The sequence below is a fragment of the Littorina saxatilis genome, linkage group LG14 (genome assembly GCF_037325665.1).
Source record: "Littorina saxatilis isolate snail1 linkage group LG14, US_GU_Lsax_2.0, whole genome shotgun sequence".
Lineage (NCBI taxonomy): Eukaryota > Metazoa > Mollusca > Gastropoda > Littorinimorpha > Littorinidae > Littorina > Littorina saxatilis.
Genome location: NC_090258.1, coordinates 25223344 through 25244149, shown reverse-complemented (window position 1 = coordinate 25244149; position 20806 = coordinate 25223344). Strand labels below are relative to the sequence as shown.

General features: G+C 42.0%; 1 protein-coding gene across 1 annotated transcript in view; it reads left to right on the top strand.

Annotated features, from left to right (window-relative positions):
- The first annotated feature begins 251 nt into the window (after positions 1–251).
- LOC138947410 (bone morphogenetic protein receptor type-2-like) overlaps positions 252–20806 on the top strand; it is a 44832-nt gene continuing 24277 nt past the window's right edge. Inside the window, exons 1-2 of the mRNA XM_070318869.1 lie at positions 252–934; positions 13547–13759. Of these exons, the coding sequence (XP_070174970.1) occupies positions 877–934; positions 13547–13759 (271 nt within the window). The 5' untranslated portion in view covers positions 252–876. The remainder of the gene's footprint in view (positions 935–13546; positions 13760–20806) is intronic.

The window sequence follows — 20806 nt, the reverse complement described above, 5'->3', positions numbered from 1 at the left end:
CGACACACCGGCAGTTCCCAGGTCGGGCAACACAATGCCGTCAATGCCGTCACGATATGAAAAGAGCTACATGTTTCGGATCCCAACTTTGCACGCGGGGCAAGGCTACAAGCATGCAGTTGGTCTGTCTGGGTCACGCAGCCTCGGGCAAGGTCGCGTTCAGAAGCAAGGCCGCCCGGCGCATTTTCTCAGGCGTTCAGAGAGCGAATCAGACTGCATAAACACACTCCCGAGTCGAGTCGGCAGACAGGGCAGAAGGCGACACAACGAGAGTGCGGTGTAGTGTCGGCTGGTTGCCCCCGCTCTCTGCTTCGCTAAAGCCTCCGATGTGTGAGTTTACGTTAGCAGTGAAGTCTGCGACACTTGTGGCTGTCTGTGGCAGAGTTTGATGGATTTATCGCCCGCCTCCTCCCCCCGTCCGGCCATGCATCGCAGCGACACACAGGCCTGTGTGCGGAGAGCCATTTTGTGAAGCATTTCACGATGAAGCCGATGTGAAAAGCCCTCTATTCCGAGGATTGAACGAGGGGGGGAAGGAAAAAAAAGCGAACACGGGACTCCATATTGGACGAAGGTTGAGGATCGTTTTCTATCATGCCTTGTCTGCCCCGTTGCATGTCGGAAGCAGGTTGGCAGAGCAGACAGTCACTCGAGCGATCGGTCGCGCTGAAGCGGCGTAATTGCTAGCTCGCTTGTTAACTTGCTGGATTGCTAGCCAGCTAGCCCTCCACCCCACACACCCCTTACCTCTGGAGGACAGCCCCCCCCTTGTGTTGTCTGGCTAAACCACCGTACCCCCCATCGGGACAAGACGGGTAGAGACACAGACGTCGTAACATTGTGCATACAGTGCGGAGAGTATACGACCATGTCATCATGAAGCCAGCCGAGCAACGATTTCTCGCCTCCATTCTTCTGGCTGTCTTACGATTTGGTGAGTAATTAATCAGTGAATGCCCCAATAATTCATTCTTAAATTAAAGGCAGGCTGGGTGTGTCAACGAACATTTTCTATTTTAATGTATCATTTTATTATTGTTATTGTTTGTTTGTTTGTTTGTTTGTTTGTTTGCCTAACGCCCAGCCGACCACGAAGGGCCATACCAGGGCGGATTGTTATTGTTAAAGGCACAGTAAGCCTCCTGTAATCCATCACAGATACTGTCAGGCTTTTACACACAGTACAAACACCCTTCCATTTGAATGCTCACCAAACGGGAACATCCTAGGTGCCCTTCGTAAAGAGCGAGCAATTTTCAAAGAATTAATTTTGCGGAGAGAGTGTCAGAGACAATCAGACTGTGGTGCGTTTTGGCGCTAGACCTAACTTTTAAAATCTAAATAATAAATTGACAGCTTGTTACACAAACATTCTTAAATCATAAAAGAATTCTTTTTTAATCAAGACAAGATCAGTACAATTCAAAGTTTTGAAAGTTTGAAAAAAGAAAAGCCCGGAAGCAAGGTCGTGGTTCTCGTAGCAGACGACGGTTTATACCTATCGCCAGTTCCTCTGAACAGTCAAAAGCCATCCCTAGAGTTCTTGTGAACCACAGCCGTTTGTTTCCTGCATAGTAAGAATTACTTAATAACGTGCTATTGCAGATAAGCTCACAGCCAGTCACATTCAAATTACTAACTGACGACTACATTGTGAAAAAGGGAAACTTGATCACACGGGTTCACGATGGCTCAGGGGTAAGATAAACCACGCAAAAATAAATTCTTTGAAAATTGCTCACTCTTTACGGAGGGCACCTAGGATGTTCCCATTTGGTGAGCGTTCAAATTGAAGGGTGTTTGTACTGTGTGTAAAAGCCTGACAGGATCTGTGATGGTCTACGGGAGGCTTACTGTGCCTTTAATCATGAACTTTTTGGTGTTGTGATAACAATGAACATAATCAGGGAACTACTCTCCTTGTTGTCCTCAGATTTGGCGAGTGTAGATGTATTAAGTTATTAACTTCAGTGGTACCTGCGAAGAAAGGACACCTTTTGGACGAGCCAACAGTGTCCCTACGGTGCAGGTGGCCTGTCAATGTCATGGCAGCTATACTGTGGTCGAGATAATAGAAAAGAGACAAGAGTAGGTGTCCTTTATGGGGAGTGTCCTCTCATCGGAGGGACCGTCACACACTGTATTATTATGTCCTCTCATCGGAGGGGTCACACACTGTATTATTATGTCCTCTGATGGGAGGGACCGTCACACACTGTATTATTATGTCCTCTCATCGGAGGGACCATCACACACTGTATTATGTCCTCTCATGGGAGGGACTGTCACACACTGTATTATTATGTCCTCTCATCGGAGGGACCGTCACACTGTATTATGTCCTCTCATCGGAGGGACCGTCACACACTGTATTATTATGTCCTCTCATCGGAGGGGTCACACACTGTATTATTATGTCCTCATCGGAGGGGTCACACACTGTATTATGTCCTCTCATCGGAGGGGTCACACACTGTATTATGTCCTCTCATCGGAGGGGTCACACACTGTATTATTATGTCCTCTCATCGGAGGGACCGTCACACACTGTATTATTATTTAACATCATTACATACACACATGTACTTTTTGTTTGATGATGACACGAACAAAATTTAAAAAAATGTAATGCAGTTTCATTGAATGCAGTACAGACTATAGTGTACATTGTGTTTCTGCTGACGGCAAGTTTGTAACAGGATAGGTGCACGATATAACGGGATAGATGTATGATTTCACAGCATAGATCTATGTACGATATAACACTAACAGAATAGACGTATGATATAACAGGATATATTATGTAATGTATCGTATTATATAATACAGAAGACATGTGTGCAATGCACAAGGAAAACATTCTGCTCTGAGTTTGACAAAGATTGACATTATAGCAAAAAAGTCCGCGTAAAAACTAAAACTGCGCCATTTCTCACACATACATGTATATCAGCACAGACATGCACAAAGACACCAGAGACAGAACAGATGGCAGGCAGACACAAACACAAAAGTATCACACACACACACACACAGACAGACAGACAGACAGACAGACACACACACACACACACACACACACACACACACACACACACACACACACAGCTGTACACAACGTACCAGATATTCATGCACATTTAAAAATTTCTATTTAACTAGGATTTGTAGAAGTACATGTATTTTTATCATGATACTGCACTGTAATTATACTTATCTGTAATTAATCTCAACAACAATTGAATTGCCAGAGCAATATTGTTTATATATCACTCCTTCTCGTGAAAACAGTTCGGCTAAACATTTCAGGTCTGACCAGGCGTTTACATGGAATATGACCATCCCTCAACTTGCTCTCATACTAAAAATCTAAACTCCGACTGCTTGCTGTAAAATGAAATTAATTCATGAAAAAATCCAACTGTGCACAGTGTGATGTGCCTTTTAATTTTGTGCTACAGTTGCATTGGCATTATTTAGCTCGACAGCTGTTATCAGTCCGGTAAAACTAGTAGTATAACTGAACACAACTCCAGTGTATGAATTATAAATTGTACTTAGGTACATGTACACTTGACTATAAACCTTTCCCTAGTGTTGTTACTGTTTTAAGTTGTTATTCAATATATATATCAAATTATCAATCAAAGTTTTCAAAAAAATAGGGTGTCAATTGAATGATTTTGAGAGAGAGAGAGAGAGAGAGAGAGAGAGAGAGAGACAGAGAGAGAGAGAGAGAGAGAGAGAGAGAGAGAGAGAGAGAGAGAGAGAGAGAGAGAGAGAGAGAGAGAGAGAGAGAGAGAGAGAGAGAGAGAGAGAGAGAGAGAGTTTGTATAGTGTGTGACAGAGAAAGTGCACGTTTTGTGTGTGTGTATACATGTGCATTTGTGTGTGGGTGTGCTTGTTTATGTGGATCATATATATCCCAGTCAGCCACAAAGTTGCAGGGTTGATAAGAATTGTATACTTTACATTATTTGCAAAGACTACCCTTGATGTTAAATCCTCTTTTTTGTTCACATTAATTAGTGCAATTGTCACATATCTGGCCTCTCCAATGGAAGTGGAATAGTTGCTCTTAGAACATCAAGACTCAAAATAATTGTACAACAGTGTAACCCTATTTTAACTAGCCCACCACCGCCCCACCACTTTTAAGACTTTGAATCCCGTATTTAACAGTTTTAAGGCTGTGCATTCTAAATATATACATGTATATATACATTCTAAATATTTTTATTCATTACCTCTGTAAGTGTACTCCACCAAGACTGTGGCCTGTTTGAGCCGTTATTTTTTCAGATTTTGTTAAGGTCTTCAGAGGGAGGTTCCACTGTAAGTGTAAGACTAAGAGCACATTGGGGTGTGCACGTTAAAGATCCAAGGATTGACAAAAGGGTCTTTCCTGGCAAAATTGTATAGGCATAGATAAAAAATTCCACCAAATACCCGTGTGACTTGGAATAAAGGCTGTGAAAGGTGAATGCTCGCCCTAATAGGCTTGAGGTTTGCTGGCCGATGTGAATGCATGATATATTGTGTAAAAAATTCCATCTCACACGGCAGAAATTAATATGTAAAGCGCTTAGAGAACGTCAAGCGCTATATAAATCTCCCCATACAATACAATACATTGTACTTCAGTTGTCCAGTTAAGCTACACTCCGTAGATCTGCTAAATGTATTACTAATCTACATGTTTCCTTTCTGATGCACTTCCTGTTTGCAATTTAATTGTTTAGTGAAATGCTTCAGATACAATGAATGTCGCTAGCTAAATATCAAGTGGTCATTACTATAATTTTGTTTGTAACAGTTCCTGCTTCACAGTTAAAATTGTCAATCCATCTATCATGTCTAAAATGTCAAACGTAAATGTACACAGTGAAAACTGAAACCCCCTTTTTAAGACTCCCTCCTTTTTAAGACTCCCTCCTTTCTAAGAGTCAGACCCAGTTTTCACAGACTTTCTGTTCATAACCTCTGTAAATTTACCCCCTTTGTGATGATGAAAATGTTGTTTTAGGGGTGAAACTATTTGGGTCATGTTCCCAGGTGTAACCCTGACTGTTAGATGAGATACACAGGTGTATGCTTGTTTAGGTATAATCAGCCACCTGCACTGTTACGGTCTTTTACGTGCCACTGTTGTGACATGGGTTAGGGACATGGATACCGTCTCTGAGTCTGAACAACCCCATTTTAAGACTCCCTCCTCTTTAAGTTTAAGACATGATTTTCTCAGAAATTTGAAGATCTTATAAGGCCAAAAAAAAAAAAAGGTCTGTTTACGGTAACATAGGCCAAAAAAATAGGGTCGGTAGGTCGGGATTTTTTTTTTTTTTTTTTTTTTTTTTCCAAATAAACATATTTTTACGTTATTTTGCAAAAAAAAACCAAAAGATTTTTTTTTTTTTCCCCAAATGCCAAAAAAAAGTCTAGGGTCGCGCAAAAAAAATAGGGTCGGTCGGGTTACCGTAAACAGACCTATTTTTTTTGTGGCCTAAAGTGGGGTTATACTGTAAGTGCATAAATAAAAATAAAATAGAAATAAAATTATAGTCATGTAGCATAGGCGTGGGAACAATTCCAACAGAGATGAAGCCTTGTGTGTGGTGTCTTCACCTAGCTGGGTGTGTGGTGTCTTCACCTAGCTGGGTGTGTGGTGTCTTCACCTAGCTGGGTGTGTGGTGTCTTCACCTAGCTGGGTATGTGGTGTCTTCACCTGGCTGGGTGTGTGGTGTCTTCACCTGGCTGGGTGTGTGGTGTCTTCACCTAGCTGGGTGTGTGGTGTCTTCACCTAGCTGGGTGTGTGGTGTCTTCACCTAGCTGGGTGTGTGGTGTCTTCACCTAGCTGGGTGTGTGGTGTCTTCACCTAGCTGGGTGTGTGGTGTCTTCACCTAGCTGGGTGTGTGGTGTCTTCACCTAGCTGGGTGTGTGGTGTCTTCACCTAGCTGGGTGTGTGGTGTCTTCACCTAGCTGGATATGTGGTGTCTTCACCTAGCTGGGTGTGTGGTGTCTTCACCTAGCTGGGTATGTGGTGTCTTAACCTAGCTGGGTGTGTGGTGTCTTCACCTAGCTGGGTGTGTGGTGTCTTCACCTAGCTGGGTGTGTGGTGTCTTCACCTAGCTGGGTGTGTGGTGTCTTCACCTAGCTGGGTGTCAGTGTCAAGGAGTATGATGCTTGCTGACTTCAATCAATCAATATGAGGCTTATATCGCGCGTATTCCGTGGGTACAGTTCTAAGCGCAGGTATTTTTTATTTTTATTTTTTTAATGTAATTTATATCGCGCACACATTCCAGGCACAGGGATTTATTTATGCCGTGTGAGATGGAATTTTTTTTTACACAATACTTCACATCACGCATTCACATCGGCCAGCAGATCGCAGCCACTTCGGCGCATATCCTACTTTTCACGGCCTATTATTCCAAGTCACACGGGTATTTTGGTGGAGATTTTTATCTATGCCTATGCAATTTTGCCAGGAAAGACCCTTTTGTCAATCGTGGGATCTTTAACGTGCACACCCCAATGTAGTGTACACGAAGGGACCTCGGTTTTTCGTCTCATCCGAAAGACTAGCACTTGAACCCACCACCTAGGTTAGGAAAGGGGGGAGAAAATTGCTAACGCCCTGACCCAGGGTCGAACTCGCAACCTCGCGCTTCGGAGCGCAAGTGTGTTACCACCCGACCACCCAGTCCGGTATTAGCTTCTCCATGCACAGAAGACTAATGATAATTACTCTAATTAATACATCTCCATCATCCCACAGTTTAAAACCAAAAGTTCTCCAGTAGTACAGTGGAATCCCCCTTTTAGGACCTCCACAAATCTGAGAAAATCAAGTCTTAAAAAGGAGGGAGTCTTAAAAAGGAGGGAGTCTTAAAAAGGAGGGAGTCTTAAAATGGAGGTAGTCTTAAAATGGAGGGAGTCTTAAAATGGAGGTACGGTAGTCTTAAAATGGAGGGAGTCTTAAAAAGGAGGGAGTCTTAACAAGGAGGGAGTCTTAAAATGGAGGTAGTCTTAAAATGGAGGGAGTCTTAAAATGGAGGTAGTCTTAAAATGGAGGGAGTCTTAAAAAGGAGGGAGTCTTAAAAAGGAGGGAGTCTTAAAATGGAGGGAGTCTTAAAATGGAGGTAGTCTTAAAATGGAGGTAGTCTTAAAATGGAGGGAGTCTTAAAAAGGAGGGAGTCTTAAAAAGGAGGGAGTCTTAAAATGGAGGTAATTTTACAGAGGTTATGAACAGAAAGTCTGAGAAAATCAAGTCTTAAAAAGGAGGGAGTCTTAAAAAGGAGGGAGTCTTAAAAAGGAGGGAGTCTTAAAATGGAGGGAGTCTTAAAAAGGAGAAGGAGGGAGTCTTAAAAAGGAGGGAGTCTTAAAAAGGAGGGAGTCTTAACAAGGAGGGAGTCTTAACAAGGAGGGAGTCTTAACAAGGAGGGAGTCTTAAAAAGGAGGGAGTCTTAACAAGGAGGGAGTCTTAAAATGGGGGTACATTTGCAGAAGTAAAAAAAAAGAACATCTGAGAAAACAGGAACTTAAAAGGGTGGGAGTCTTAAATTGGTGTGTGTGTGTGTGTGTGTGTGTGTGTGTGTGTGTGTGTGTGTGTGTGTGTGTGTGTGTGTGTGTGTGTGTCTTAAAAGGGGGTTCCACTGTATAATCATTTTGTCCTTGGGGAATTTCCTGAAATAAATCAGAATTTAGTCTTAAACAGCTCACATACTTGGCACATTTGAAACCCACAAATTTTCCATTAGAATGTCATCCTTGTTGAAAGTGCTTTCACAGGAAAGTTTAAGTGTAATTTTAATGATGGAACTCCAACAGCACTTAGGACAGGAAATGACCCTGTTGTTTAAAGTGATATCATGTGCACAAGCAGTGCGTCACCCAAGAGCGGGAATGTTCATGCTTGTAGTTTTCAAATTGACATGGTGTTAGAAATACTTGGGCCACGAAAAAAAAAAATGAAGAAGAAGAGTGGATCTTTTTCAAATTTGGACACCGTATTCAGCTACACCCCGGACACAACCTCATCGATGATATAATTATTTCAACACGTGCTCTCAGCGCGCAGCGCTGAACCGATTTTGGTTTTTTTGTTCATTTCACCATTCCCAGTAACTCTTCCTTATCTTCTCCAGTGTTTTCAGCGTTTATCTCCCTTCCTTCGTGTGGCGTCAATCCATATTCCCGTTACTACGTTACTTTTTTTTTTAAATGTCACGATTGCACCCGTAAGTTGTCCTTACTGTAAAAGTGAAAAGGTGGAATCAATTTATATCCACGTGAAAAATACACTGTTATCTATCTCTATATATTTATAGATATAGATATTCATATATATATACGGGTTCTCTGTGTGTGTGTGTGTGTTTGTGTGTGTGTGTGGGCAACACCTGTGGCAACACCAATGACAAGATCCCCGGAAAAGTTAGGGCCAGGTGGGTGACATTTGTGTTAAACAATTTTTTGGGGATAAATTGAAGTTTTTTAACCCAGACACATTTCGCTTTTTATTGGCCAGAACACAAACTGGGTTTTGTTATTTTGAAAATAATTTGTTTCTAATCTTCAGGGTCGGGAGGAAAAAAATAGAGTCAGTCAGGGAACTGGAACTTAGAAAAAAAAAGGCTTCCTATTCACAACATCACTTAGAGAATATAACTTATAAAGTAGTGTCAGATCATATGTTTAGAGTCCTTCTGGCAGTATCAACTTAGAGTTAGAACCTTGATATTGTAGTAGTTAAAGTATATTATTCGCTGTTGAGAAACTGATATAACGTTTTTCTGTTTAAAATAAAGATACTGTTTCGTTTATATGTATTTTTTTATAACAGGTCTGAGTCTGAAGTGAAATGGACACCTGTATTTTTCCAAAGTTTTGTTTTATGACTGCCGTTTTTTTTGATAGACACAATATTGAATGATAGAGGGGGTAATGATAGTTGAAATAAAAAAGATGCACCAGCATGTTAATTCTATTAATAGACCCCCTTCTTTCTCTTCCTTGCACTTTCAACCAAAGAGGTAGAATAAAAACACGCATGCACGCAACACACACACACACACACACACACACACACACACACACACACACACACACACACAATATATGATATATTATATATATATATATTAAAAACAATTTCAAAAAGTAAAAAAGTAAAAAAAAGAAAGGATTCTGGCAATCCTTATAATATAAAATGTCCACATAATTAATTTGCTGTTCACGGTGGTTTTTTGGCCATGGATATGTTTTTCTTGTTGTACCCTAATAATTTTTAGCAAAGCATATTGGTTTTCCAGGCAAATAGCCAATGGTTTCAATCAATCGTCGAGAAATGCAATGTTGTACTTCATCAAATAAATGCCAGCATATTTATGAAAGGTCAGCGCCACATTAATTGATTAGTGGGTGGGATGGATCATATTGATCGCATGATATAACCAGAAAAGGCTGCTTTGCGGAGAAAAGGTTGTTTGTAATGATATCACTTGTATTTTCGCATCACTGCTAGATTCACTATGCTAGTCAGACGCAGAGACACACAGACAGACATACGCACAGACACACAGACACGCATGCACACGCACACACATTCAAACACACACATGTATGTGCACACTGTCACACACACACGCTGTCACACACACACACGCATGCACACACACACACTGTCACACACACACACTGTCACACACACGCATGCACACACAAACACACACACACACACTCACACACACACACACACACACACACACACACACACACACACACACACACACACACACACACACACACACACTACACCCCTGTTTCACAAAAACATTTTCCTCCTTTGAAATCTCAACACACTTCCTCCAGTTACACTACGCTTTTTAAAGAAACTCCTTTTTAAAGAAAATTGTCCCTATCTCTCTACACTTACAGAACACCACTCAGGCTAACATACGTTTTAATTATGCTTATAACAGAGCAACTATTTACTTACAGAAGAAATAAAACAACAAACCAGGTCATTCTTAAAAGGGAGGGAGGGTAGCGAATAAGGGAGGACAGGGGAGGGGGGGGGGGGGGGGGCAAAGAGAAAAAAGGCCAGCATTTACGGTTTATCACGACCTGTGAAGTGATAGGGGGGAGAGATGAACAGAGCCCTATTCATAGACGAGAGAGGAACACAACAAGAAGCTTTTTCACAAACCGTTTTCTGGCACAGCCATATAGGTCTTAACAGATGTTTTCTAAAAACAATTCTGCCAGAAAGATAACTGTACACTTCAGACGAGATGGAAAACACGGTTTCTTGAAGCAAGTCTTGAAACTTGGAGATATACATGTATATATACAATGGGAGGAGATATATACATGTATGTATACAGTGGGAGCCGAGGAGATATATACATGTTTGTATACAGTGGGAGGAGATATGTACATTACCCAATATTGACGGACTGTGTGATGATATCTTCTGCTATGGTCTGTTGAGACAGTGATATGAAAATCTCGACCTCCGGTCTCGATTTTGATATCACTGTCGAAACAGACCAATAGCAGAAGATATTATCACACAGTCAGTCAATGTGATATGGCCCTTCGTGGTCGGTTGGGCGTTAAGCAAACAAACAAACAAACACATTGTAAAAGCATCAGTATAACATAAAATTGTCAAACATAGAGAGAGAGAGAGAGAGAGAGAGAGAGAGAGTGTGGGGGGGGGGGGGGTGAGTGTGTTTGAGGGGGAGAGAGAGAGTGTGTATGAGGGAGAGGGGGATGATGAAGAAACTGAGCTCAGACACATCATTAGCAGAACAAGAATTTGAAGTGGCGCGAGCAAAGAGCAGAGAACTCTCGCTGGGTCCCGAGTGACGTAGTTAAGTGGGCGTCATCATATTTCGTCACGCCCCTTCTTCTTCCTTCCTTCCGCTTGGCTGGCCGAGACCACTTGTCATTCGCTGGGTCTTGTACTTTGATCACTGTGACTGTGTGTGTGTGTGTGTGTGTGTGTGTGTGTGTGTGTGTTTGTGTTTGTGTTTCTGTGACTTACTCTCTCTGAGTCTCTCTCTCTCTCTCTCTCTCTCTCTCTTACACTACATACACACGAAACATTACTTACCAGTGGCCTAATTATTAATTAAGGGTCGAGAGCCTGTACTTTGATCGAGACCGACCTGTGTTGATTAAAAAATAATCAGAGCAAGTTACGGACATGACGCAGGGGTACACATCATCAGATACAGACTGGAACACAGACAGATCGACTGACAGAGAGACACACACGCAGAAAGACATACACAGACAGACATGCACACATACAGGCACGCACTCTCTCTCACTCTCTCTCTGGATGTAAAAAAGCACATGTTTGCTTACATGCCTTTACCCTCGTTAATGAATAATTTGTCATTCTCTCTCTCTCTCTCTAACCGGCACGGTTGGCCTAGTGGTAAGGCGTCCGCCCCGTGATCGGGAGGTCGTGGGTTCGAACCCCGGCCGGGTCATACCTAAGACTTTAAAATTGGCAATCTAGTGGTTGCTCCGCCTGGCGTCTGGCATTATGGGGTTAGTGCTAGGACTGGGTGGTCCGGTGTCAGAATAAACTGACTGGGTGAGACATGAAGCCTGTGCTGCGACTTCTGTCTTGTGTGTGGCGCACGTTATATGTCAAAGCAGCACCGCCCTGATATGGCCCTTCGTGGTCGGCTGGGCGTTAAGCAAACAAACAAACAAACTCTCTCTCACTCTCTCTCTCTCTCTCTCTCTCTCTCGTTCGCTCTCCCTCGCTCTCTCTCTCTCTCTCTCTCTCTCTCTCTCTCTCTCTCTCTCTCTCTCTCTCTCTCTCAAAGAAACTTAACCACTGGAGGATAAAAAAAAAACCACAGGTTTACTGTCCCTTTCCGTAAATCCATGAAAAGAACACAATGTTGAAGACACAATGTTCTCTTTCTTTCTCTCTCTTACACATGTCCCCCCTCCCCCCCACACACACTTAGATACACATACACATACACAAACACACTGTTATAAATACTGCAAGCGACTAGCCCTCTTCAGCTCCGCTCCGACACAGTTGTGTGTGCGTGTGTGTGTGTGTGTGTTATAAACGATATCGTATTTTTTCAATGATGAATGCAGAAAAGAGCCCTCCAGTAGTTAGATCTGTCTATCACTAAAAAGTGACAGTCTCCACGCTGGCTTAGGCATCAGATTTAAAGCAGTCAGCTGTAATTAGAGAGGCGCCTGGAAGCATTTGATCAGGTCAGACCAGTATTTGATAAAGAGGCCGGGGAGGAATGGGGATGAATAGGTTTCACTGTGTCTGTTTGTCTGTCTTTATGTTTGTTTGGCGATTTGTCCGCACTTACATCTCTAGGGATTGTTGGTCGATCGGGCTGAATATTTGGTGTGTAGGTTGTTTTTTTAGGGAGTGAAAGGTTGGAGAGAGAGAGAGAGAGAGAGAGACAGAGAGAGACAGAGAGAGACAGAGAGAGACAGAGAGAGAGCGCTTGCATTTTCATTGTAAAGAGACATTCCGACACGCGCGAGAAAAAAATAGACGTGGGGGTTCCATAACCGTTATCTACGCTACCGGCTTTTTCTAGCAAAAGAGAAACAATAAATGTTCCAACGTGTGATATGTTTTTCGCCTTCTGGGGCATACTACGAGAAAAATATTGGAAGGGCCGTCAGCTACACAAAAGCACAAATATTGAGCAAAAAAGCCACAACATAATTGTTGAAACTTTTAAAACCTACTGGTTCTTTTTTATTGACATTGGGTGAAAAGTGACTTTTTGTCGGCTAAAATGGAGAAAAAAACCCACCATCAAATCAAGATGTTTTTGTGTGATGCTCTTCCTCGTTGTTAGCTTTATTTTCATGTGAAAATCTTCAAACCTTGATGTTGTGTTGAGAACGAATCCAGTGTGTTTATGTGGCGAGAGGGCAGCAGTCTTGATGCGCAAAGAAGTTGCGCACGGCGACAATTTCGTCTACAATCGTCAGAAAATAACCGCATCAAAGCAAGAATTTACATTTTGCAAGTTTCTAACTCCAAAATCTTGGCCAGAATAGCAGTATAAACTCTATCGTGTTTACAGCGTAGCGATAGGGTCCGATACTGTGACTCGAAAAAAGTAGATTATGCCTCGTCTTCGACTCGCAGTAATCACTTTGAATTAAGCGATCCTTTCAGTGACCAATCACTTTGCTGCTTTCATGTGTCACGGAAGGGGACAGCGATCAGTGTTCTTTTCATCTACCAATAGCGTTGTCATTTTCAAGCACGTGATTATTTCACTGACCAATCACCGTGCTGCTTTTAGGTGCCCGGAAAGGAGACAGCAACCTGTGCTTATTGTCCAATCAGCAATGTTTTAATTACTTTCAAACACGTGCTTCTTTCACTGACCAATCACCGTTCCTCTTTCAGGTGCCACGGAAGGGGACAGCAACCTGTGTTCTTTTCTTCCACCAATAGCGTTTTCACCTTAGATCACGTGCTTATTTTACTGACCAATCACCGTTCCTCTTTCAGGTGCCACGGAAGGGGACAGCAACCTGTGCGCCTTTCGTTCAACGAATCCAGGGTCGTCGTTGTCGTCGCTGTCGTCGGACGCCATCATCCGTCACCTGGGGGGTCAGGTTCAGGACGACAACTCCACCATCCGCTGCACCTCCCAGATCTACTGCTACACGCTATGGACGTCGGACGCTACCAATAGATCCAGGGTCAACGTGCTCACTCAGGGTAAGAATTTAGAAGAAAAAAAAAATATTTGGGGGGGGGGGGGGGGGGTTCCAGGGTCAACGTGCTCACTCAATGTCAGAATTTTGATTTTTGTTTTTAGTTGTTTTGGGGGATGGGGTGGGAGAGGGGTGTGTGTAGATACAAGGGTTTGCATTGTGATACAAGGTCAGTTGTTGTACTTACCTTTTTGATGTGTTTCTGCGTTTGAATGCAAATTGGGAATGGATGCGTGTTTGTCTGTCTAACACAGAGGGGGGCGGGGGGGAAGGGGGGGGGAAGGGGGGGGGAAGGGGGGGGGGGCACAGGGAGAAACAGAGAGATACAGACAGAAAGAAAGAGAGAGTGACAAAGAGAGAGCAAACAGACACACGGGTAGAAACAGAGAGAGACGGACAGTGAGTGAGATAGATACAATGACAGAATCAGAGAGAGAGAGAGAGAGAGAGAGAGACAGAGACAGAGAGAGACAGAGAGAGTTAGCTGCCGGGCAGTGTGTTTGTGGAAGATAACGAAAAGCAAAAATATGAAGGCGGAATAAAATCGACCGGAAATTCCAACTTGCATTTAAAAAACAACAACATGAAAGGCAATAAATCGCTATATCAACGAAAACCTCCTTGTAGAGGGATTTTTACTCTCATTGTTTTAACATTTGCTTTTTATTCGATGGATTCTTTGGGACTGTTGGTTTTAAATTACGCTTTTTTAAAAGTGAGTTTTTTTAGCCGCAGAGTGCCAAAACCTTGACGAAAGCCGTTCTATTTCTTTGTGTCGGTCTCTTTATTTGTTTGTCTTCTGTTTTGCTGTTTTTCTGCCAGTCTGTCTCTCCCTCTGTTTCTGTCTGTCTGTCTATCTCTTTGTATCTGTCAAATGTCACTCTCTCTCTCTCTTTGTTTTACCCGTCATTTCACCATTTACACACGACACACACATATACTAACTAGATGATTACCCGCTTCGCCGGGAAGAAGTAGAGCCGAATACCAGGCTGAGATTGGGACCCGGCTTTGCGGAGGAAGGGAGATAATCGCGGCTGAAAACACTGGAGAAGATAAGGAAGAGTTACTGGTGGTGGATCCAGACAACAACAACAACAACAAAAATCGGTTCAGTGCGCACAGCGCTGCGCGCTGAGAGCACGTGTTGAAATATCTCATCGACCAGGTTGTGTCCCGAGTGTACCTGAATATGCCCACCAAATTTGAAACAGATCCATCGAGAACTTTGGCCGTGCATCGCGAACAGACACACAGACACTAGTCGTATATATATATAGATATTGTTAGTGTCGACAATTTGATTGTTCAGATACTATACGTTATTTGTATTTTTGACCAAAATATGGCATTTTACACAGTTCTTGACAGTCAGTGCTCGTGCGAGACCGCGCCAGTGGTCGATGTGAACAATGATTGTCGAGACTTTGTGTAAAATGTCATATTTTCTGTGCAAAATGTCATATTTTGGTCAAAGATACAAATAACATTGATGATTTTAATTAGAATCTTTATATTTTTTACGATTGAACGCACACAAACATGCTCTGACTCTTTTGTAGTCTTGGTTGGCCGCCTAAATATGACGTTTTGTCGGACTCTGACGTCACACAGCTCAAAGTTCTAAGGAAAATGCAATGTTCCGTTGATACATGAATGGTTGTCTCCAAGCTTTCTTTGGCTCCTTCGGAAGAAAAGGGAAAGAGAGCTAACTTCGCGGCATCTTTTAGCGATAACATTTCGATACTGATACACGCACAGCCTGGCGTTGACCTCACAGTTTCTACTACTGATAATTGTTGAAGTCACCGAGACAAAGTGCGTTCTCGAAAGTTTTTGTCACTTCCTCGAGAGACATGCAGAAGTGACGGAATGTTCACGTGACGCCATTATTCACATTAGGGCGTCTTTTCAAACACCACGTAATAACTAGGTTAATTTATGCACTCGCGTGAACAAGAAACTGTCGAGCTTCACAGATGTCGCCGTTGGGTAGTTTTGGGTTTGTTTTACTACCATAGGAGGATTTTTGAACTGTAAATGCACTCAGCTGCAACAAAAACGCAAAACGAAGGCTGTGAGCTGCACTGTGCCTTTAAGATTTGAGATTTCTCTTCGAAAGAAAAGGTCTATTATTTGGCTTTTTGTTTTTTTTTAAGTTTTTAATCGGTATCGTATGTCTTATATCAGATTTTAATCAGACACCTGACGAAGCGCCGATAGCTCTCAACAGTCTCCGATTTCAACGTATTTTTCTTCGCCGCGATTAATGTTTTTTTTTCATTTTAAATGTAATTGGTTTTTTTCTTTTTTGATGTGTGTCGTATCAAAATGCACTTCACCGCTAGAAGATAATGGAAAAATTATTGATAACATCTGTGAAAAAACGATTTTGTTTAATAATTATTTCGAAAGCCAGTCTAAAGTTGAAAATCCAGACGATCCCCTGCCCGAGGCAAATTGGTGTAATACATCTTTACCGACTTTTGAATTAACAGAAGCTGAAGTTGTCCAAGTGTTAGGGAATTTAAACGTATCCAAGGCCGTGGGCCCTGACGGAATACATAATAAATTGCTTGTAGTTGGATTACCTGTTATCGTTTCACCGCTTACAATTCTCTTTAACAGATCCTTGTCTGAGGGTGTTTTTCCAGTTGTCTGGAAAACTGCTCACATTACGCCCATTTTTAAGAAAGGCGATAGGAGTGCTTGTTCCAACTACCGTCCAATCTCTTTGCTGAGTTGTATTGGGAAGGTGCTCGAAAAATGTATACAAATCCGTGTGTTTGGTTATTTGCAAAATTATGATTTGATTACACACTGCCAATCTGGTTTTATTGCTGGTGATTCGACTGTTTATCAACTATTGAGTATATATGATGATTTTTGTGTTGCACTTGATAAAAACATTATGTCACAGGCAATATTTTTTGATGTATCAAAAGCTTTTGATAAAGTCTGGCATCGCGGTCTGCTCCACAAGCTTGAGGCGATAGGTATAAGAGGTCCCTTGCTTGTTTGGTTTGAACATTACTTGAGCGATCGCAGGTAAGCAGTAGTACTGAAAGGAACCAAATCAAGTTATGCTACCCCTTCTGCTGGTGTCCCCCAGGGTTCTGTCTTAGGACCTCTTTTATTTCTCATTTATATTAACGATATTGGTGTTGGTCTTGAATCAGTGTTGAAACTCTTTGCAGACGATACGAGTATGTATTTAAGTTTAGATAACGATGATGTACGAGCAGAGATTTTGAATTCTGATTTGGATAAAATTCGCACATGGGCTTCTAAATGGAAAGTCACTTTTAATTGTCAAAAGACAGAATTGTTGGACATTTGTCGGCAACAAAATTTTTTACTTCCACCATTGTATTTCGAAGATGCACACTTAGTTGATGTTGAAAATCACAAGCACCTTGGCGTCATTCTACAAGGTAATTGTAAATGGGATTCCCACATAAAAAGTCTAATTGCTAAATGTAGAAAGTCAATTGCGTGTTTTGGTTTATTCAAGCATCGTTTAAACAGAAAATCACTTGAAGTTATATATAATCCTTTATGTTACCATTGTTTGATTACGCGGACGTTATTTGGGATAACTGTACACAGTGTTTGGCAGACGAGTTGGAGACATTGCATCTCGATGCAATCCGAATCATTGTAGGTGCAGTGCGTGGCACAAGCCACCAAAAACTGTATAACGAATCGGGTTTTGTGCCCCTGAAAGAAAGGCGACGTCGTCATAAACTTTTGCTGTATTATAAAATTGTAAATCGTTTTACCCCAGAATATTTATATTCCAAACTGCCGGTCCTGGTTTCCGATGTAAATCCTTACCACAGACGACGCCCTCTTGAACGTAAGGTTCCATTGTGCAGAAGTGAGTTATATAAATCTTCATTTTTTCCTTCAACGACAGCTTTGTGGAATAATCTTCCAGAAAATATACAACAAACGCAGTCAGTTGGTGAATTTAAAAGGTATTTGACCGATGGAGATGTTGTTGTTCCACAGTATTATTATTTAGGCAACCGCCAGGCACAGGTACTTCACAGCAGGTTGAGATTAAACATGAGCGATTTGCAACAAGACTTAGTTAACCGACACCTCTCTGATAATTTAGAATGTACGTGTGGAGCATGCCCGGAAGATTCTGAACATTTCTTGTTACACTGTCCAAAATTTAAAGAACATAGAACCATTTTATTCAATAGTCTGCCAACACACGTTCTAGACTGCAAAACACTCTTGTTTGGAAATACTGATTTAACTATATCTTTGAACACGAAAATATTCTCTGTTGTACAAGATTACCCAATATTGACGGACTGTGTGATGATATCTTTTGCTATGGTCTGTTGAGACAGTGATATCAAAATCGAGACCGGAGGTCGAGATTTTGATATCACTGTCGAAACAGACCAATAGCAGAAGATATCGTCACACAGTCAGTCAATGTTAGATATATTGCTAATTCTCTGGACATTTTGTATTAACTGTAAAGAAATTACAAAAGTATTTGTCTCAGTTTTGGCTGTTCCATATCCCTCCCTCTGATTATTATTTCTTTTTGTTCACTCTGTTCTTGTACTTTTCAGTATTTCAAAATTTCTTTTCTTTGTCAAAAAGTCTTTAGTCACTTGCTCAACTAAATTCTGGGATAATTACATTTTCATATATATTTGTTTGTTTTTAAATGTAGGTGTTTTTGTTTTTGAAGTGGGGAAGCAATAAAGAGGTCGTCGATATCAAAACTGATATCGACGGAAATGTCGTCGATATCACTTTTACAATCAGCTCAGCTTTGCCCAATTGACCAATGGAAATCCACGTAACATATGAAATAGCAATATTATGTTATGTTAACTAATCGCTTCGGCTGATATTATATTAACTGTGCAATTGATGTAGCCAGGCATTCTCTCTCTCCCTCTCTCTCTCTCTCTCTCTCTCTCTCTCTCTCTCTCTCTCTCTCTCTCTCTCTCTCTCTCTCTCTCTCTCTCTCTCTCTCTTCATCTTATTTGTATAAAATATAACTAAAGATTATCAAGATAAGTGTTGAAGCTATCACTTGTTCGCCATGTTTTGCTATCGGAATGTGTATTGATTATCATTTCAAGAACGTGTCCATAAGCAATCTGCTTGTTAACGTTCTTAATGTTGTTATTGTTTGAAACGTGTGGATGAGAAATTGAATAAAACACGCTTAAACCAAAATGCACTTCCTGGAGGTCAAACAATAGCGGTAAAATTTCCATGGCAACCAGTAAATAAATCAGCTGACAGAAATTTGATATGTGCGTGTGTGAGAGAGAGAGAGAGAGAGAGAGAGAAAGAGAGAGAGAGAGAGAAAATGTGTGTGCCTGTGTGTGTATGTGAACGCGAGAGAAAGTGAGTGAGAGAATGTGTCTGTGTGTGTGTGAGAGAGAGAGAGAGAGAGAGAGAGAGAGAGAGAGAGAGAGAGAGAGAGAGAGAGAGAGAGAGAGAGCCGCACAAGTGTGTATGTCTGAGAGACAGACAGAGAAAATATATCAAATACTCCCAGAGCCGAATGTACCATTCCCAACATCGATAGAGCAGGATGGGGATGGGTGGCGAACAGGTAGCATTGAGGTGATGGGGGTATACATAAGTGATGCAGCTGCGAGAACGGCAGACATGGAGGCAACAGCATCAAATAATGATGGTGCAAGTGGCAGCACCAACATGCAACTCGCAGTGGCACAGTTTTGTATGCATGGCATCTCAAGCAGATACACACCCATTTTCTGAATCTGTTTCTCTATGTACGTGTGTGTGTGTGTGTGTGTGTGTGTGTGTGTGTGTGTGTGTGTGTGTGTGTGTGTGTGTGTGTGTCTCTCTCTCTCTCTCTGTCTCTCTCTCTCTCTCTCTCTCTCTCTCTCTCTCTCTCTCTTTTGCATTCTGTTATACAAATCTTACTGGTCAATGCTTTTAGTTTTTCCATTAAGCAGAACCGAAACCGACTTTTATTGTTCTTGTTCTTCTTTACTTTATTCTTTTCTCGATTTTTTCTTTTCTTCGTCGTCTTTTTCGGTATCAGTACATTCACTTATAATTTAAAGAGCGGGTTATTCTTGTCGCCACCAGTTCCGTTCATATAATATGTTTTTCCCGAGTGACATTTGAACGAAAATAGAAGAAACAAAATTTCAGAATCAAAACTGCGTCTCTCACGGCAGTGTTATTGATTGTGTCTGATGTGTCTTTCGTTCTTCAATTTATTTTTTGGGTATAATTTGTTTTCGTGTGATTACATTAACGGCACACTCTTCTTTTTGCAAACAGTTCGGTTCTGCATCTCAGATCTGGCCAGGCTTTTACATGGCCAGGCTCTTACATGGCCAGGCTCTTACATGGCCAGGCTCTTACATGGCCAGGCTCTTACATGGCCAGGCTCTTACATGGCCAGGCTCTTACATGGCCAGGCTCTTACATGGCCAGGCTCTTACATGGCCAGGCTCTTACATGGCCAGGCTCTTACATGGCCAGGCTCTTACATGGTCAGGCTCTGACACGGGATAAGACTAGCCCTCCCCTTGGACAAATACCCAAACCGAACAGCCTGGGTGCCGGCACGATTGGCCTAGTGGTAAGGCGTCCGCCCCGTGATCGGGAGGTCGTGGGTTCGAACCCCGAAATTGGCAATCTAGTGGTTGCTCCGCCTGGCGTCTGGCATTATGGGGTTAGTGCTAGGACTGGTTGGTCCGGTGTCAGAATAATGTGACTGGGTGAGACATGAAGCCTGTGCTGCGACTTCTGTCTTGTGTGTGGCGCACGTTATATGTCAAAGCAGCACCGCCCTGATATGGCCCTTCGTGGTCGGCTGGGCGTTAAGCAAGCAAACAAACAAACAAACAAACAAACAAACATCCTGGGTGCTGTCTGTACACAGGTGGATTTTTTAATTTTAATTATTATTAAATTTTTTTTTAGGAATGTCGAACAAGCCACTGGTTGCTTTTTACGAAAATTGATTCATCAAAAATCTCCAACTTATTAAAGACACACTCCTTCTGGTGAAAACAGTTGG